The 15,838-nt window shown below is 38.2% G+C and overlaps 1 protein-coding gene across 1 annotated transcript; it reads right to left on the minus strand.

The window, feature by feature from the left end:
• Window positions 1-720: 720 nt before the first annotated feature.
• Window positions 721-14,825, minus strand: mrc1a (mannose receptor, C type 1a). Its single transcript, XM_044177254.1, has 30 exons — window positions 14,640-14,825; window positions 14,118-14,519; window positions 12,874-13,047; window positions 12,201-12,356; window positions 11,998-12,111; window positions 11,627-11,767; window positions 11,329-11,511; window positions 10,409-10,566; window positions 10,199-10,315; window positions 9,991-10,106; window positions 9,511-9,659; window positions 8,601-8,800; window positions 8,397-8,512; window positions 8,224-8,302; window positions 7,985-8,129; window positions 7,822-7,860; window positions 7,032-7,195; window positions 6,786-6,850; window positions 6,528-6,628; window positions 6,297-6,436; window positions 5,973-6,081; window positions 5,662-5,834; window positions 4,251-4,356; window positions 3,838-4,070; window positions 3,560-3,725; window positions 3,312-3,464; window positions 3,108-3,224; window positions 1,657-1,815; window positions 1,548-1,580; window positions 721-1,451 (listed from the first exon to the last, which is right to left on the minus strand). Exons 1-30 carry the CDS (start codon window positions 14,707-14,709, stop codon window positions 1,219-1,221), a joined length of 4,311 nt encoding a protein of 1,436 aa, XP_044033189.1. The 5' UTR covers window positions 14,710-14,825; the 3' UTR covers window positions 721-1,218.
• Window positions 14,826-15,838: the final 1,013 nt, after the last annotated feature.

A 15,838-nucleotide genomic window follows, 5' to 3' on the forward strand; every position in this document is an offset into this window, starting at 1 on the left:
ACCAATTTACCAAGCATCAGTGATGTCAGTGAGGTGCCTGCGCAGAGCCCACAGGACACTAAAGGACAGTACTCACCCAGCCACAGCCTGTTCACCCTGCTTCGGTTCAGCATCAATCTAGGGATGACAATGTTGGTCTGTCACTTGGTCGGTGTGTTTATCACTTTGGTCCAGACTGAAATATCTCAACAACTATTGGATAGATTGTCATGGAATTTGGTACAAACATTCATGTCGCCCTCAGGATGAATTATATCAACTTTGGTGATTCCCTGACTTTTCATCTAACGCTGTCATCAGGCATCATGCATTTGTCCTATTATGGTTTATGAACAAATACACTCATAACATTCTCACCAGCATCAGCTGTACTTTTGTTTAGTGCTAATTAGCTAATGTTAGCATTCTAACACAGTAAACTAAGATAGTGAACATGGTAAACATACCTGCTAAATATCAGCATTGTCGTTGTGAGTACATTAGCATGCTGATGTTAGCATTAAGCTTGGCTTAGTTAATAGTGCCAGAACTCTTGTCCATTGAACATTTTTTGGTTGTCATCAAAACCCCTCTCTGTTTCTTTCTATTCTCATCAAAACTGTTTTAGTCACTTTTATATATGTCTCAGTGTATCTCATCACAGTTCTCTGCAAATCGTGGGAAAACGTTGTTGCTCTGTTTTTGGTCTATTAGAAGAAAAAAAGTGCCAAAAGAGGACAATTCAGTTTTGTTCATTTAATTTCTTTTATTGAGCATCTATTTACAATGTCACAATCCAGGAATAGGCTGATGGAGAATAATAACAAACAACCCAGTTTTAAAAAATCAGAATAATTGGATGAATAAAAGATCTTCACCCTTCTTGATTTTTAGTTGAGTTTCGTCTACAAACGTTATGTTGATTGGTAAAAGTAAAAAATTATCTGTACACATTTCACAAATCACATAATCATGTTAAATTTGTTATAGATTGTTTGCTTATATTATCCTGTCCCTAATACACTTAGTGCAGTGCCAGTGCTTGTATGAATTATTATATAATAATTATGAATCATTATCTTTGATCCGGTCCTCTTTAAATGGAAAAACACTACAGGGTTTGGCTGAGATTCAGTTCCCATTAAAGTGATATACTTTAGAAATAAAGTATGAAACCAAAATCAAAAACTCTGATCATATAATTTTCATAGTGCTGATTACCACTGATTTCATGTCTTTCTATGCTTGTTCATTCTGCTCTATGTTGGCCACCAGACCCTTGGTGTCTACAGCGGCTCGGATTGGATTGTTGAAGTATAACTTGTTGTCAAAGGTGCTGTCTCCCAAGACAGGGGTGGTTATCCGTTTACGGAAGAGGAGGAAGGCACCAAGTCCAGCTATGGCGATTGCAACTAGTACTACAGCCACAGTGATGCCAGCAGACCCATGAGAAACTTCTTTAACGACGTGGGCTAAGGAGGCAAAACATATAGAAGTATTAACAGTTACATAACTCGAGTTTGAAATGTCATATTCAATATATACAGTACTTAGATAAAATAACTTACCAACAGATGGTGGCTTTTCTGTGGGTGCAATAACTGAAAAAAAAGGAATAAATACTCAACGTAAGAGACTGATGGGTCAATTTAAAACATAACAGCTGATTAAACTTACCTTTGGGTGTTTTGCAGATGTAAGACCTATATCTGCTGCAGCTGGTTGTACTCCACTGTCCACTGTCAGAATTGATGTCCACACATGAGTCTGACTTTGGCATCCCTGTTTTCCAGTTGGTGTAGTCCACAACACTGTTATCAATCCACATCCACTCACCTGAAACAAGGAAGCAGCACACTCAGACACAGTAAACGTAGCTCCAGTCTTTGTCTCTCTTGTATTGTCCTTACATTCGAGTCACAGAGCAAAGCATCCAATTTTCCCAAAGATAAATACCCAACGATCTTTGAAAAAAAAACCACATCAGGTCTGAAGGTATTTTCAGAATCTTCACAGACTCTACTCACCATCTGGATAAAAAAATATTCAGTCCGCTGCACAATAAAAAAGATTTTTAACCCATTTCCCTGGTTGCTACTCTCTTTCCTAATCCAAACCAAGATGGTAGCCAGAAGTGATGTTTGTTCTAGCTCAATGTGTCAAACATGAACAAAAATTAATTACATTCATTTTATCAGTTCTATATTTTGTCTTTATTGATGTTACTTTTATATTATTTTATAATTTCATACAAAATAACATGTTAATATTTTTCTTGTGTTTTACAGCTGCTTGAAATCAATTTCAACTTGAGAAACGGGTTGAAAATATTTTTTTATCGTGCAGGACATGAAATATTTTTTCATCCAGACTGTTCGAAGAGTCTTTTAGGATTTAGGGTTGTTCGATTTCACACAGATGTAAACAAAAGCAGGCTTCTCAGGCGACCGTCGATTTTGGTGGCTGAAATGAAATAACAATGACTAGCAGATTTTATCAGCTGTTGCTAGCTAGTGTAATCTAATGCTAAAACTCTGGGAGTTTGCTGAAAACGCTGGCTCTGGCTGACTATTTAATGTTTCCAGCTGATCCATTTTTAAAACAAGAAGCCTGTATAAGGGTCTTAAATATGCACATAATAGCTACACACGATATATTGCTAAAAGACTGAGGCTAAAGCTGCATGTCACAGGCAAAAAGTCAGCAGCTGATAATGCATGTAGTAGACATGGAGAGAAAGGGGCATTGTTTGTGTATTTTAAGGTAAAGCTAGTTAGTCCTTAGTTAGAAATATAGTACAGTATTATGAATAAAAATTTAACGTACATGTTATTTGTTCTAACATAACCTTTAGATGCTTTGGATGCTTATAATAGAACAAATTTGGACAAACAACACTGTGGTGAGATTTATGCTTTAATGTCTTTTTAGTATGCGTCACTTTAGTGTAGCTGTGTAGCATGTAATTGGGATATATATATATATATATATATATATATATATATATATATATATATATATATATATATATATATACATATATATATATAGATACAGTATATATATATGTTGGAAAAAGGAATTACAAGACACTGAGGCTGAACTGAACTTCAGTAATCCATGCTCACCTTCATGAGTCTTGTAGAGGCCGAGCCAGAAGGACTTGGCGCCGTCCTGTAGAAGCTCCACGTTCTGTTGTATGAACAGACCCTCCTGAGGGTCCTGGATACTCACCAGAGAAGCACCTGATGAACACAGCCACAATAGCATACTGTCAAGATTTTATACACATACAAATTAAAAATCATTAGTGGAAATTCTTTATAACATACCCATTTTCAGACATTCAACTGAGGCGTGGGCCCAGTTGTCCACCAATGAGCTGAGGAAGGTATAGCAATGGCCTCTGAAAGGTACCCAGGTTTTTCGCTTCTTTGGTTCTGGACAGTTGCCGGGGAGTTGAGGTGGCTCAGTGGGAGCTACGTCTGAAAAAGAGACAGGAGATTGCACTGCTAACCATGCTTATGTTTGGTTATGTACAGTATATAGTGCAAGAGAGCTAATAGAGGGGTTGTCTGACCTGGTGACCTCTTGCAAAGGGAATAGTAGGTATCAGTACATAGTGCAGTCTTCCATTTTTTGTCCACATCCATATACACACAGCCATAATTGTTTTTAGGCTCATCTGTGCCCCATCTAGTATAAGACAGCAGCCAATTATCAACCCACTTGAACCGCCCACCAGTCTGTAAAAAAAAATCATTACTTGCATTAGTGAAAGTTCATACAGAGCTAAAAGGTCCATGTCTCAATTTGAAATCTGAATTAGTGGTATACAATAACAGGTAGGCCCTTTACCACATTGTTGTTGAGGCCGATCCACACAGGCTCGTTGTACTTGGAAATCTGCAAGGTGATGTATGCCTGGGCTACAGGGTTCAGGATACTGGCCAGATCTGCATCGTCTGCTTGGCACTGCCTTCTCGCCTCATCCCATCGCATCTTCTGGGCCACCAGTTTGTAGGAGTCATTGCCAAGTTTGTAGAAAGCCTTTGGTAACACAGTTGTGGGTGGGAGTACAATCTGAGAATCTTTGTAAACAAGAAACACCAGTTGTTATTCACAGTCATAAAAAAAGATCATTCAGATAAAAAAGCTCTAACACCAAATTTAAAACTGATGTTGTCCACAGTCAGTATTTACAGAATGCTAGGCATTTAATTCTTTTAGTATAACTCATGATAATGTAGCCTTGCTAATATTTTACTCACCAATGTTTCTTTTACAGATGAAGCCTTGTTCTGAGTTACAGTCGTCCACCTTCCAGAATCCTTTTAATTTGGAGGTGCTGCCCACCATAATCACACAGTCAAACGTCTATCAGGCAGAAAAAGGTACATTAGTTCCCCTTGGTTATACCATTTTGAGAGGTTTTCGGTACAGTTGACAATATGCACATTGATTCTTTTTTTTACTGCTATAAGAGTCACAAGTCAAAAATGTTAAGAACCACTGGTTTAATCTTTAGCAATGTTTTGTATTTGATGTTTTTTCCATGTAAAATCTTAATCTTATAATAGTAATAGTAACTACAGTGGTAAAATAAATGTAGTGGAGTAAAGAGTAAAGAGCAGTATAAAGTAGCAGAAAATGGAAATAGAAATAGAAATAGAAAAGTAAAGTACCTTCAATAAATAGCCTGTGCTTAGTTACTTTAAACCACTGGTATACTAAAGGGTTGTTCCCAAACTGCAATTTTCTTTTCTTTCAATCAAATATGCAGTGCTGGAAGAAGTACTCAGATCTTTTACTTAAATAAAAATAGCAATACCACAGTGCAGAAATACTCTACTACAAGTAAAAGTCCTCCATTCAAGATATTACTTATACAAAAGTATTAGCATTAAAATATACTATAAAAGTACCAAAACTAAAAGTACTACTACTACTCATTTGCAGAGCAGTCCATTTCAGAATCATATATATTATATTATTGGATTATAATCATTGATAACTAATGTTACTGTAATGTTGCAGCTGGTATAGGTGGGGCTAATTTTAATGATCTTATCTCAACCTTCAATTTCACCAACGGATCAATAAAGTTTTATCTTTAATAAAACATATTTTATTTGCTGATAATATTTTGTATTTCTAATCTGAATCTGCAAAGTAACTAGTAACTAAAGTTATCAAATAAATGTAGTGGAGTAAAAAGCACAATATTTCCTTCTGAACTGTAGTGGAGTAGAAATAGAAAGTAACAGACAATGGAAACACTAAAGTAAAGTACCTCAAAATTGTAGAATACTTTCCACCACTGCAAATCTGATTCAGCAGTTTTTCCATCACCTTTCTCCCTCCTTATTTCTTCTATAGTTAGATTGACAGGTATGTCTGTTTTCTGTTGCTAGTAGTAACCGCTATTGACACAGTTCTGTAGGCGGCAGTTTAACTGTCACATCCACCATTTTGTCTGATCTGTTATGAAACAATATTGACTGGCATCTTTTATTTACTTTATCCAAATATCCTTTTTGGAGCATTATCTGAAGGTTTTATTACAGCGGTTTTATGATTTGTTTCTCTGCTAACCAAGCTAGTGATGATACTAGCTAGCTGTTTTGAGGCTTGCTAATTAGCATTTATTAATAAAATTTAAGCTACTTAAATAACTATAACCTCATCCATAAATGAATAACGTCCATCAGGCACTGTTGTTGGATGCCCCTTTGCCCAGTTGGTGTATGAAATGCCTTTGCCGTCCGTCCACACAAAGTGCATCTCCCAGTTGACATCATTCATGCCGATCCAAAAATCGTCATTGTATGTCAGCATCTGTGTTGTTAGGAATGCTAGAAAGAAAGACACAATTATTCTTTAATTCCCTTAAATTGTGATTTATTTACATAACATCACTACACAAATGAAATGTAACTTTTACAGACAACCAAAAAGGAAAGTGGTTTGTGAACATTAGCAACATCGCTAACCTTGCTCTCTCTCGTTGAGGATAGAAACCAGATTTCCTCCCTGTTTTATGCAGTACGTCCTGGCCTCCTGCCAGTTTTTATTGTCATTCCCCACAACAATTTTGTAGCACTGTGTAAACAAGATCAATTTGCACTGTGTTAGAATAACAAGCAAAGGGACAGTAGGCAACCAAGGTGAAAAAATGGGAACATATTTTACACATTTAAGTACGTCTGAGAGTTTAAATCACAACCTTTGTCTTGATCAAGGACATGCATATGTTTATGCAGAGTTTCAGCATTGTATTGGAGTAATCTGTGTTGTAAGCAGTTATATATCATTACCTTTCCTTGGAAAGGTAGCCACTCTGGTGCACATCCTCCTTTAGGAACCGTAGTTGGGGCCATTGTTGTATTGATAAAACTACTGCTTCTTTTGCAAATAGAAGGTAGCTCTATACCACAGTTAATATCATTCCAGTACCCTATATGTGCAGAGTACAAAGAGAACAATGAATAAATAATAAAAGGAAATTAATTATTATATTGGGTTAAGTTAGGCTATCTTATACTCACCCATATTCTTGTATAAAGTCACACAGTTTTCATCATTATTAGCAAAGTTGGGCTCATTCTGTTCCCATGCAGTGTATGTTACAGGGGTGCCGTCCACCCAGCTGAAAATGGAAAGAAGATAATGAACAAGAAGTCACTAATAAAAAAAACTCTACAACATCTGTATTTGTGTTTTATATCAAATTTCAGACTAGACTTGGCTAATGGAAAGTAGCCAGTATACCTAGTAATGTTCCTAAACAATGTAGTTTGATTTACCTAAATGATTTATCCAAATTCACTGTCATGCCAATGTAGTACTGCCCTTCTGTGCCTTTCGCTATCTGTTGGAACATAATTGTAAGACAGACATTTAGGTTAAATCAAAAACAATTGTTACACATAGGGTTTTCTGTACTTTTGCCACCACACTGGATCAGTTTTTTGAGACCATACTCGTTGCCATTTTAAACTTCAATGTTAAACATTTTTGTTGTTTTGGAAAAAATATTCAGAATTGCTTACCTGTTTCCAAATGAACTTCCTCTCACTCTCCCCTGTGATGACCACAAGTTCACCAAAGCTCTTTTTGCAGAAAGCTCTAGCAGCTTCCATATCTAGGTGGTCAGTGTTGATGAAATACTGTGTGTCATTGTATATTATCCAGCCATCTTCTGTGGTGTTGTATACTGTAAAGGGAACAAAACTGTTATCAGATATCTGATGGAAAACGAGGCTAAGAGTCTAGCAGCTTTGTGAGGCAGTACTTGCACACAGTGGTGCTTTGAGCTAAATGCTAATGTCAGCATGCTAACATGCTCACAATGGCAATGCTAACATGCTGATAAAATGGTATATGTGCTGATATAAGGTACAATGTTTACTATGTTCACCTTTTTAGTTAGGCGCGTCAGCATGCTAACATTTGTTAATTAGCACTAAACACAAAGTACAGCTAAGGCTTATGGGATTATCATTAGTTTTAGTCATAAAGCAATGTATAGGACAAATAAAAAAATGTAGGTATTCCACTAAAAGCCAAAAATGTCAGGATCACCAGCATCATTTGGCTTTATCCTCCAGGAACCATAAATGTTTGTACAAACTTTTATGGCAATCCGTCTCATAGTTGTTGAGATATTTTAGTCTGGAAAATGGTGGACCGACAGACCAACATTGCATCTCTAGAGCCATGCCATTAGCATGACTCAAAAGTGAATTGGTGAAACAGAAAGATTTTATCTCAGTAAATCAAGAACATGAAATGAAGTAGAGATAGGGGTTGTTTTGGGGTCAGGCAACTGCTGAAACTTACCTTCTGCAACTATGGCAGGCTCAGGTTTGGGAGTCACACCTGAAGTACAAGAACCATGAAGGAAGTGTCTTAACAGCAGGGCAAAGCTCTAATTTCACATCACATAACTGGTCAAATGGCTCTATGTAAACTGGAGCTCCATGATGAGACCAGTCGGTGTTACCTTTGCGTATCTGGCAGATCCAGTTATTGTAGGCCTCACAGTGCCGATCATTCCAGTGCCGTCCGTAGTAAAGCTGGACTTCTGCACAGTGCTCGTTGTCATTGTGGTTGTTTGGTTCACCATAGCCCCAGTTCTCAAAGCCGGACTAGCTCACAGTTTTTGGAAATACACATAATTAGGCCAGGGTTGAGAATGACAGTGAGTAAAGCTTTTTGTGACAACAATGAAGTGCTACATACAGCCGACCCATCACTCCAGACAAAACCTTCATTGGTACCCAGGCTGAAGCCAATCCAGGCTGGGTCAGAGGAATGAAACCTTTATGACAGCAGAAAACACCACAACTGATTACTTGAATGGTTGAGTAACATAATATAAATTCTGACATATACAAGCTGTTAAGCTAACATACAGCGTGTTGTCCAGGTCCTGCATACTGTGTATGCTCATCAGATCCCCACCAATGGCCTTGCAGAAGTCCTGCGCTTCTTGCCAAGTCTTCTTATGGCCCTTTGCTTTTTTGTAAATCTTTTTAATGAGTGAAAAAGAAAAATGTGTGAGTTTTATGTACTTAAATCGCATAGATTTCACAGATTAGTTCAGTTTGTCCTCCTACTTTGAAGCAGACGTTCCTTTTGGCAGCAGGGGTCCAACCAGACTCACAGCTCAGGGCTGGGGTGGTGGGTGGAACGGTTGTCACCTGTACACCCTCTGCTGGTTTCTTGCAGATATACTTCTCTTTGTTGCTACAGCTGACAACATCCCATAATCCAGCAAAAACCCCAGTTGTCATGGCAACACATCCTTGTTTTCTGTCTTTATTAAACACACCAAAAGAAATTGGAAAGAATTTACATAAACTAAGCTCAAAGATGTAAAGCCTATGATCAAGGAATGTGTTATGGAGCAAATAGCGAATGTAGGTGAAGACAAGATAATAAAAGAAAAGATATACAGTACAACAATAAATGGCTTACAGCCAATGGCTGTACGTAGGCAGCTAAATGCTAATGTCAGCATGCCAACATGCTCACACTGACAATGCAAACATGCTGGAATAATGTTTACCATGTTCACCATCTTAGTTTAGCATGTTAGCATGCGATCATAAAATATTCACCTCATGATGACGCTAGATGATAAAATTAAGAAATCACCAAAGTTATTACAATTCATCCTAAGGGGGACATGAACAACATGAACATGGCAATCCATCCAATAGTTGTTTCCGTCTGGACCAAAATGGTAGACCAACACTGACATTGCTCTACGTTATTGCTATTTTTTTTACTTATTGTTATTTTTTTTATTTTCATCTGTTCTTGCTTTGTTAAGCACTTTGGGCTGGATCTTTGTATAACAGGTGATCATAGAGCAATGAGGCTAGCATAGCTAAAAATAAAACCTATAAACTATTAAATTAACCAAATATAGTGCCTTGTGACTCTTCCCATCCAATCAAAATGTAATCAAACAATATGAAAATGGTTAGCACAGATACACAGCTAAAGACAAGTGTGTTGTACCTGGCATGCCCACATTGAAATGAGTGAATGTGACTTTTCTTCTGGTGGTCCACTTGAAAGTGTTTATGTCATCTGTGTTGGAAAGACCTGTCCAGAAATACTTCTCTGGTCTTAAACCCACCAAACTGACCAAGAGGGCATTCTCATATCTGCATGAAGACATATAAAAGCAGAAAGGTGAGCAATAAAATCACGTCAAAATAAAGCCTGAGATTTATTGGTTATGTGGTTAAAGACAATTAATCTTCATTTTTAGATGCCACAAAGCAAAATGGCTCTGTTTCCCTGCAGAAAATAACATAAAAAACACAGATAAACCATTCCCAGCTTTAAAATACATTCAAAATTAATACCTAAACTTATTACATCATTCAACTCTTGTTTTAAGACTTTAGTTAATCAAAGTGATTGAAACACTTTGAAAACTGACTGAAATATGGGAATATTATACATAAACATGACATAAATAAGAAAATATACCTATCAGCCACATCCACCAGGTGAGCGCCAGCCTCTGAGCATGCCCGCTTTGCCTCATCAAAAGTTTTTGTCTCAGATCCAATGTTGTAACAATAAGAACCAAACCTGATCGAGCCCTTGAGATGATAAAAAACACTGTGAGACTAAATCTGATAAAGGCTTTGTTGTATAATTACACTCATTATTTAAAGGAAATTACATCACTCACAAGCTTGCATCCCGGGTTGGCTTCCTCTTGGGCACCGTCAGCTGGTTTAGTCGAGGCCTTCTTCTTACATATGTATCCATACGTCTTCTCACACATGTGGTCAGCCCATCTCCCGTCCTATATGGGCCACAAGCACCACTCGTATTATCATTACATTCATCAACAACATTTTACGTCTCTCTTTTGCATTTAGACAATTATGGGTGTTACCTTTCCTCTGATGACGACACAGTCTTCCTGGAGGTTGGTGGCATGAGATGGCTCACCAGTCTGCCACTGGGTGAAGGTAACGTGGGAGTGATCAGACCATTCAAACAGCATCTGGTTCCTGTGATCATTCAAGCCAATCCAGAGCACATCTGTCGGCACTGAGGGTTTTAAATGCATATTAACATTATGTGGATGTTAATATGTTAATGTTGTTTTCTTGCCGAGAGTTAGATAAGAGGATCGATACCACTCTCATGTCTGCATGGTAAATATGAAGCTACAGCCAGCAGCCGATTAGCTTAGCTTAGCACAAAGACTGGAAACAGGGGGAAGCAGCTAGCCTACCAGCATCTCTAAAGATCACTAATTAACATGATACGTGATATCTTGTTTAATCTGTACAAAAACCAAAGTGTAACTGAACTGAAGTGGGGTTTAACATGTGGTGATGTGCTGCACTATTTCTTGTCCTGGAACAGAGACTTCAGACCACAATGTGTCGTGTTTACACTTCGGTTTTTGTACAGATTAAACAAAGATATAACATATTAATTAGTGAGCTTTAGAGGTGCCGGTAGGCTAGCTGCTTCCCCCTGTTTCCAGTCTTTATGCTAAGCTAAGCTAATTAGCTGCTGGCTGTAGCCTCATATGTACTGTGCAGACATATAGAGTATCAATCTTCTCAACTAATTCATGGCAAGAAAGCAAATAAGCGTATTTCCCAAAATGCAGAACCATTCCTTTAAAATGAAAAATGTATTTTCTTTCTACAGATTTGGATCAGAATATTTACTATTCACCATTTTATGTCACATGATTTCATATTATTATTAAAGGTCTCCAAAATCATTACTTTTAGCATAGATGATTGTTATAAAAACCAACAAATCACTGGGGAAAACAACTTATTGCACACTTACAGTATCCAGATTGAGATATTATGAAGCTCTGCTCTTCTATATTATGTATGCTGGCCAAATCTCCTCCCTCTTTGTGACATGCAGCCAAAGCGTCTCTCCACATCTTTTTACTCCTCTCCAGGTAGTAACAGTTACCTGCATATGGAACCCAGTGACTGGGGCAGAAGATGGGCTGGTCTTTGTCTATGGAAAGAGACCAAAAGAGGTGAGAACATATTCGGTTGTAGGTTTGTATTATGAAGACTCACTCTAATAATAAAACAGATTCTGATAATTTGGAATTATGATATTATTTTACTTGGTGGTGGGGGCAGACTGGTAGAGTTTCCTTTGCGACAAATGTAACCAAGTTTCTTGGTGCAGGCGCTGCTCTCCCATTTTGAGGCTTTTCCAGCATTTAGGGTTGCACAGGTAAGCCCGGGCTCTGATGAGGGGTGACCTGTTGGAAACATCGATCCATATATTATTTGTATTTAATGTAAAAATTAATTGATAATTCATGAGAGCTTTTGTAACATCAGTTGCTCCAACTGTAAATATGTAGTCACAGGTTAATTTGATCATTTGAGAAGCTTACTGTTTTTATCATGCAGCAAGTCACATTAAGTGAAACCATGACATGCAGTAATGTCCTGCTCCTGTCACAGTATATTACATGTCTTCACTAACCTGGGGCCCAGTTTAAATATCTGAATGGGTTTCCGTTGCTCCACTGCCATCCACTCTCAAAATCCAAGCTGTTCAGTCCAATCCACAGAGATGTTCCCAAAGTATTTGTCAACCCTGTGTCAACCCATACATTAAAATGCAATTAATTTTCAATGATATAACATTGTGTAGTATGGGTAACTGATACAAGGCTGACTTTGTACCTGAAATGTATGACTGTTCATGTAGCTCTACAATGCTGAGGAGGTCGGCTCCCTGCTGCTGGCAGCTCTTCCTGGCCTGATGCCAGGTCAACACTGACTGTGCGTTCCTCTGATACTGAACCCCTGTGACCGGGTCAGTGTCCCAACCTGAGGATGCTGCATTATGGTAGAGACACAAAGCACTAAAAATGATAAAACTGAGGTCAATTTCCTTCATGAAGTAAAATTAGTGTAATACTTGTTGACCTGAATGGATTGTAAGGACAATACTTGTCTCAAAACTGAAAAAATAGTACATAGATTAATTCTGAAGATTTATAAATGTATTCCACATCCCTATCTAGGACTTTGTTGTGTTTCATAAAAAACTATAGTAAAAGTGATCTCGCTTTCTTTTTCTGTCCCTTTCCTTCCTGAGTTTTAGAGCAGTGTCAGGGGAAAGACGGGCCTGTGAGAAGAGGAAAACGAGGACAGTGCTGTGTTGACAACTCATGAGAGGAAGTGGTAGTGTTGTTCTGCTGGGGGAGAGGAGGGGGGTCAGAAACCAGACTTGTCAGCACTGACCTCTTCAATGATAGCAAATTACAAGACAAACAAGATAATTCTGCATGGTTTGATAATGCTGATGATTATAAATATGAAATGGTTGAAATTATATGTTTTTCGCACTTACCTTTGTTGGGACAAAAGCCCCACTTCCTCTCTTTATCGTAATCTCTCTCTGTTGCACACCACAGCTGGCCATCTGGGCGACCATCCTTTGTGCATTCAGCGTACCACTTCTCCATAAACTTAAATGGGAACTGACAAGCTTCTCCAAAGGCATTGCCCCCTATCGTGAAAATCTCTGAAGAAACACAGATCATAAATTTAAAGGTAATCAAAAATTAGTTTAGCAAAATAAAACAAGTCTGCAAATCAGCAACCTGTTGCTAGATACTGTATACTACATGGACAAAAGTATATGGACACTTGATCATTACACCCAAATGTGATTGTTGACCATATATATGCTATAACAGCCAGAAAAAGGGCCTTCCCCAAACTGTTGCCACAAATTTGGAAGCACGCTATTGTTTACCATTGTATACACTACCATTGTGTACACTATTGTATACCAGTAGAAAGTGCCCCAGACAGGGTAGTCACAGATGAGTTCAAGTCCAACAGTCAGACTACAGATTTGCCAGGATCTCGTTGCTGCCTTGAGAAGGTCAGCGACCCACTGTACCCGGGTGCCCCAACTGCATTTTGAGCGAGTCCCCTTGTATGAAACATGCTTGATATTTACGACGCACTGCTATTTGTGTCATTCTGGACAGTAAAATTTCAGCAGTCTAAAGATATTATAATATGCTCGAATCCTATTTGAATGGGTATTCGACCTTAAACACTCACTCCTCAGTTTAAACACCATGTTTTGTGGTTGAAGGATGTTTTCCTTAAACGCTGCACTTTTAATGATGACTTTACTTCATTTTAACATACTGTATCTTCTGGTAAATAACTATGTTCAAACTTAGAAGAATATGAGTGTAGGGTTTTCCACAACTTAACTGAGCATCAATCATTTATCAGCTGAGGACCACAACCTGCTATTTTAGTAAATTGGGGTCTGTTCTGATTATGTCTTTTTTTACTACCAGAAAATCCTGAATAAAAGCTATTAGAAGCCAAACTGAATCTTAGACATCACAATCTGCTGAATAGTATTACTTTTCATAAATGTATTTTTTCTTTACATGAAAAAGGAAATACCTGACAACAATCTCCAGCATGTGAAGATTCTGCACAACAAACAATATTGCAGGACTTTCTGAAACACCTTTCTAAAAAACTTCAGCACAGATTAGATTCTACAGTAAATTATTGGGGCTTTGTCTTTATTAAAATTGATTGTGTCCCCACAAGTCCTACCTTGATACCCCTTCGAACAAAGGTCACCCCGGGTGCCAAATATCCTCCAGCGACTCCAGAGCCCTGAGCCTTTGTAGATCATTATGCTCCTCTCATTGCGGTTGCCCCAGTTTAAGTGCAGGTCCTGGTCTTTTAGGCCAAAGAGAGTCTCATTCTTGCACTGCCAATGTTGGAGGTCACTTTTCTCATCACATTCAAAGAGGACAACCTTCACCCAGTCTTTAATCTCTGTGGCCCCCAGACAGAGCTTGAGGGACAGACTGAGGACGCGCGATTCAGAGGCCCAACGAAACTGCTGTTCTTTGGCATGAGGATTACAGGGGGCCACCGTTAATGAGGTGGCACTCTCCACCTTTATGCACTTGTTGTGGTTCTCGTTGAAGATCAGGAAGGAGCCACTGTCTGGAGCAGAACAGAACAGCTTCAACAGCATGTCTCATGTGACATATACAATCCGATTACTCTGATAATTTTACACACAGCTATGTTGAATAGACAAAAAAATGTGTCAGGGGTACGTACCAATGTCGGCAGTAATGCAGAGGACTTGCAGGAGACAGAGGACAACTGCAAACTTCGAACAGCGTAACATTATCCTTAGTGTATAGTTTGCACTCAGTGGTGGATGAGGTTGTAGGAGAGTTTTCCAGTCATGAGAGAAGTGGTCTGGTGTGGGCTAAGGTGTGTGACATAGAGCAACGATGACACAGAGACATGGTGCATACCCCCCTTAATCACACTGATGGATATCCTGTCACATGGGTAGCTAAGGTTGGTCAAACGACAGCAATTTCCATGCGCTTCCTCAGAACTTTTGGCAGAGGGCAGGAAGTGGGAAGCAAGCAATCTCATCTCACTATTAAACAAGAAACTGAAAGTCACCAATGATGAAAACTCATAGTGTCACAGTAGGACAAGAATTCTATTTTTAATAAATCAAAGGCAAAAGAGGACCTGGATGATGAATTTTAGGAATTAATTTATACAAGTAGTCTTCAATATATTGCCTTTAGAGTTTTGATCTATTATAAATAGCCCTTTGGTCTGTGCTAAATCTGTTCCAGGATAATGAACCCAGAGATCAGATGTCATTCTACAACACAGGCTTTGAAGTTTCAGGTGTCAGAAGATTTAGGAGAATCACATTTGATCAGGAATGTGACAGTTTCACAATTACTGCGATGAGTAAAGGAGGATTAAATGTGGGAGAATCACTACACGTTGTGCAGTATATTCTAATGAACATATACTGACTGCAACCTTTGATGATTCATCTCATCTCTGGTCTCTGGGAATGAGAAACATGAAGCTTCAGTTATGGATCCAGTTGTATTGGTTAATTGGTCAGTGTCTTTTTTTGACACTACCACTAGGAGTCAGAGATTTTCACATCCTGCACAAGTCTGACTCGCTTAGAAATGTGCACACCTCTTACTTGTTAAAATACTACTGACATGATGCAAATGTTCTCCAAAAATCAACAGTTGAACATGGAAATGGGGCTTTCTAGCTCACTCGTCATGTAAAATGAATCATGTTTTCAAAGGGAAAACAAACATTTGGAGTTGTATCTTAGTAATTTTTGATTGTGCATTAATTTTGCCTCTCAATTTTTGTCATACTGGATTGTATTTTTAGTCATCAAAATAAGATAAGACACAACTCCTAATTTGAAGTTGCATTAATAGATTTTTTTGTCCACTTGGAGGCAGAAGAACAAG

The sequence above is a fragment of the Siniperca chuatsi genome, linkage group LG19 (assembly GCF_020085105.1).
Source record: "Siniperca chuatsi isolate FFG_IHB_CAS linkage group LG19, ASM2008510v1, whole genome shotgun sequence".
NCBI classification, from domain to species: Eukaryota; Metazoa; Chordata; class Actinopteri; order Centrarchiformes; family Sinipercidae; genus Siniperca; species Siniperca chuatsi.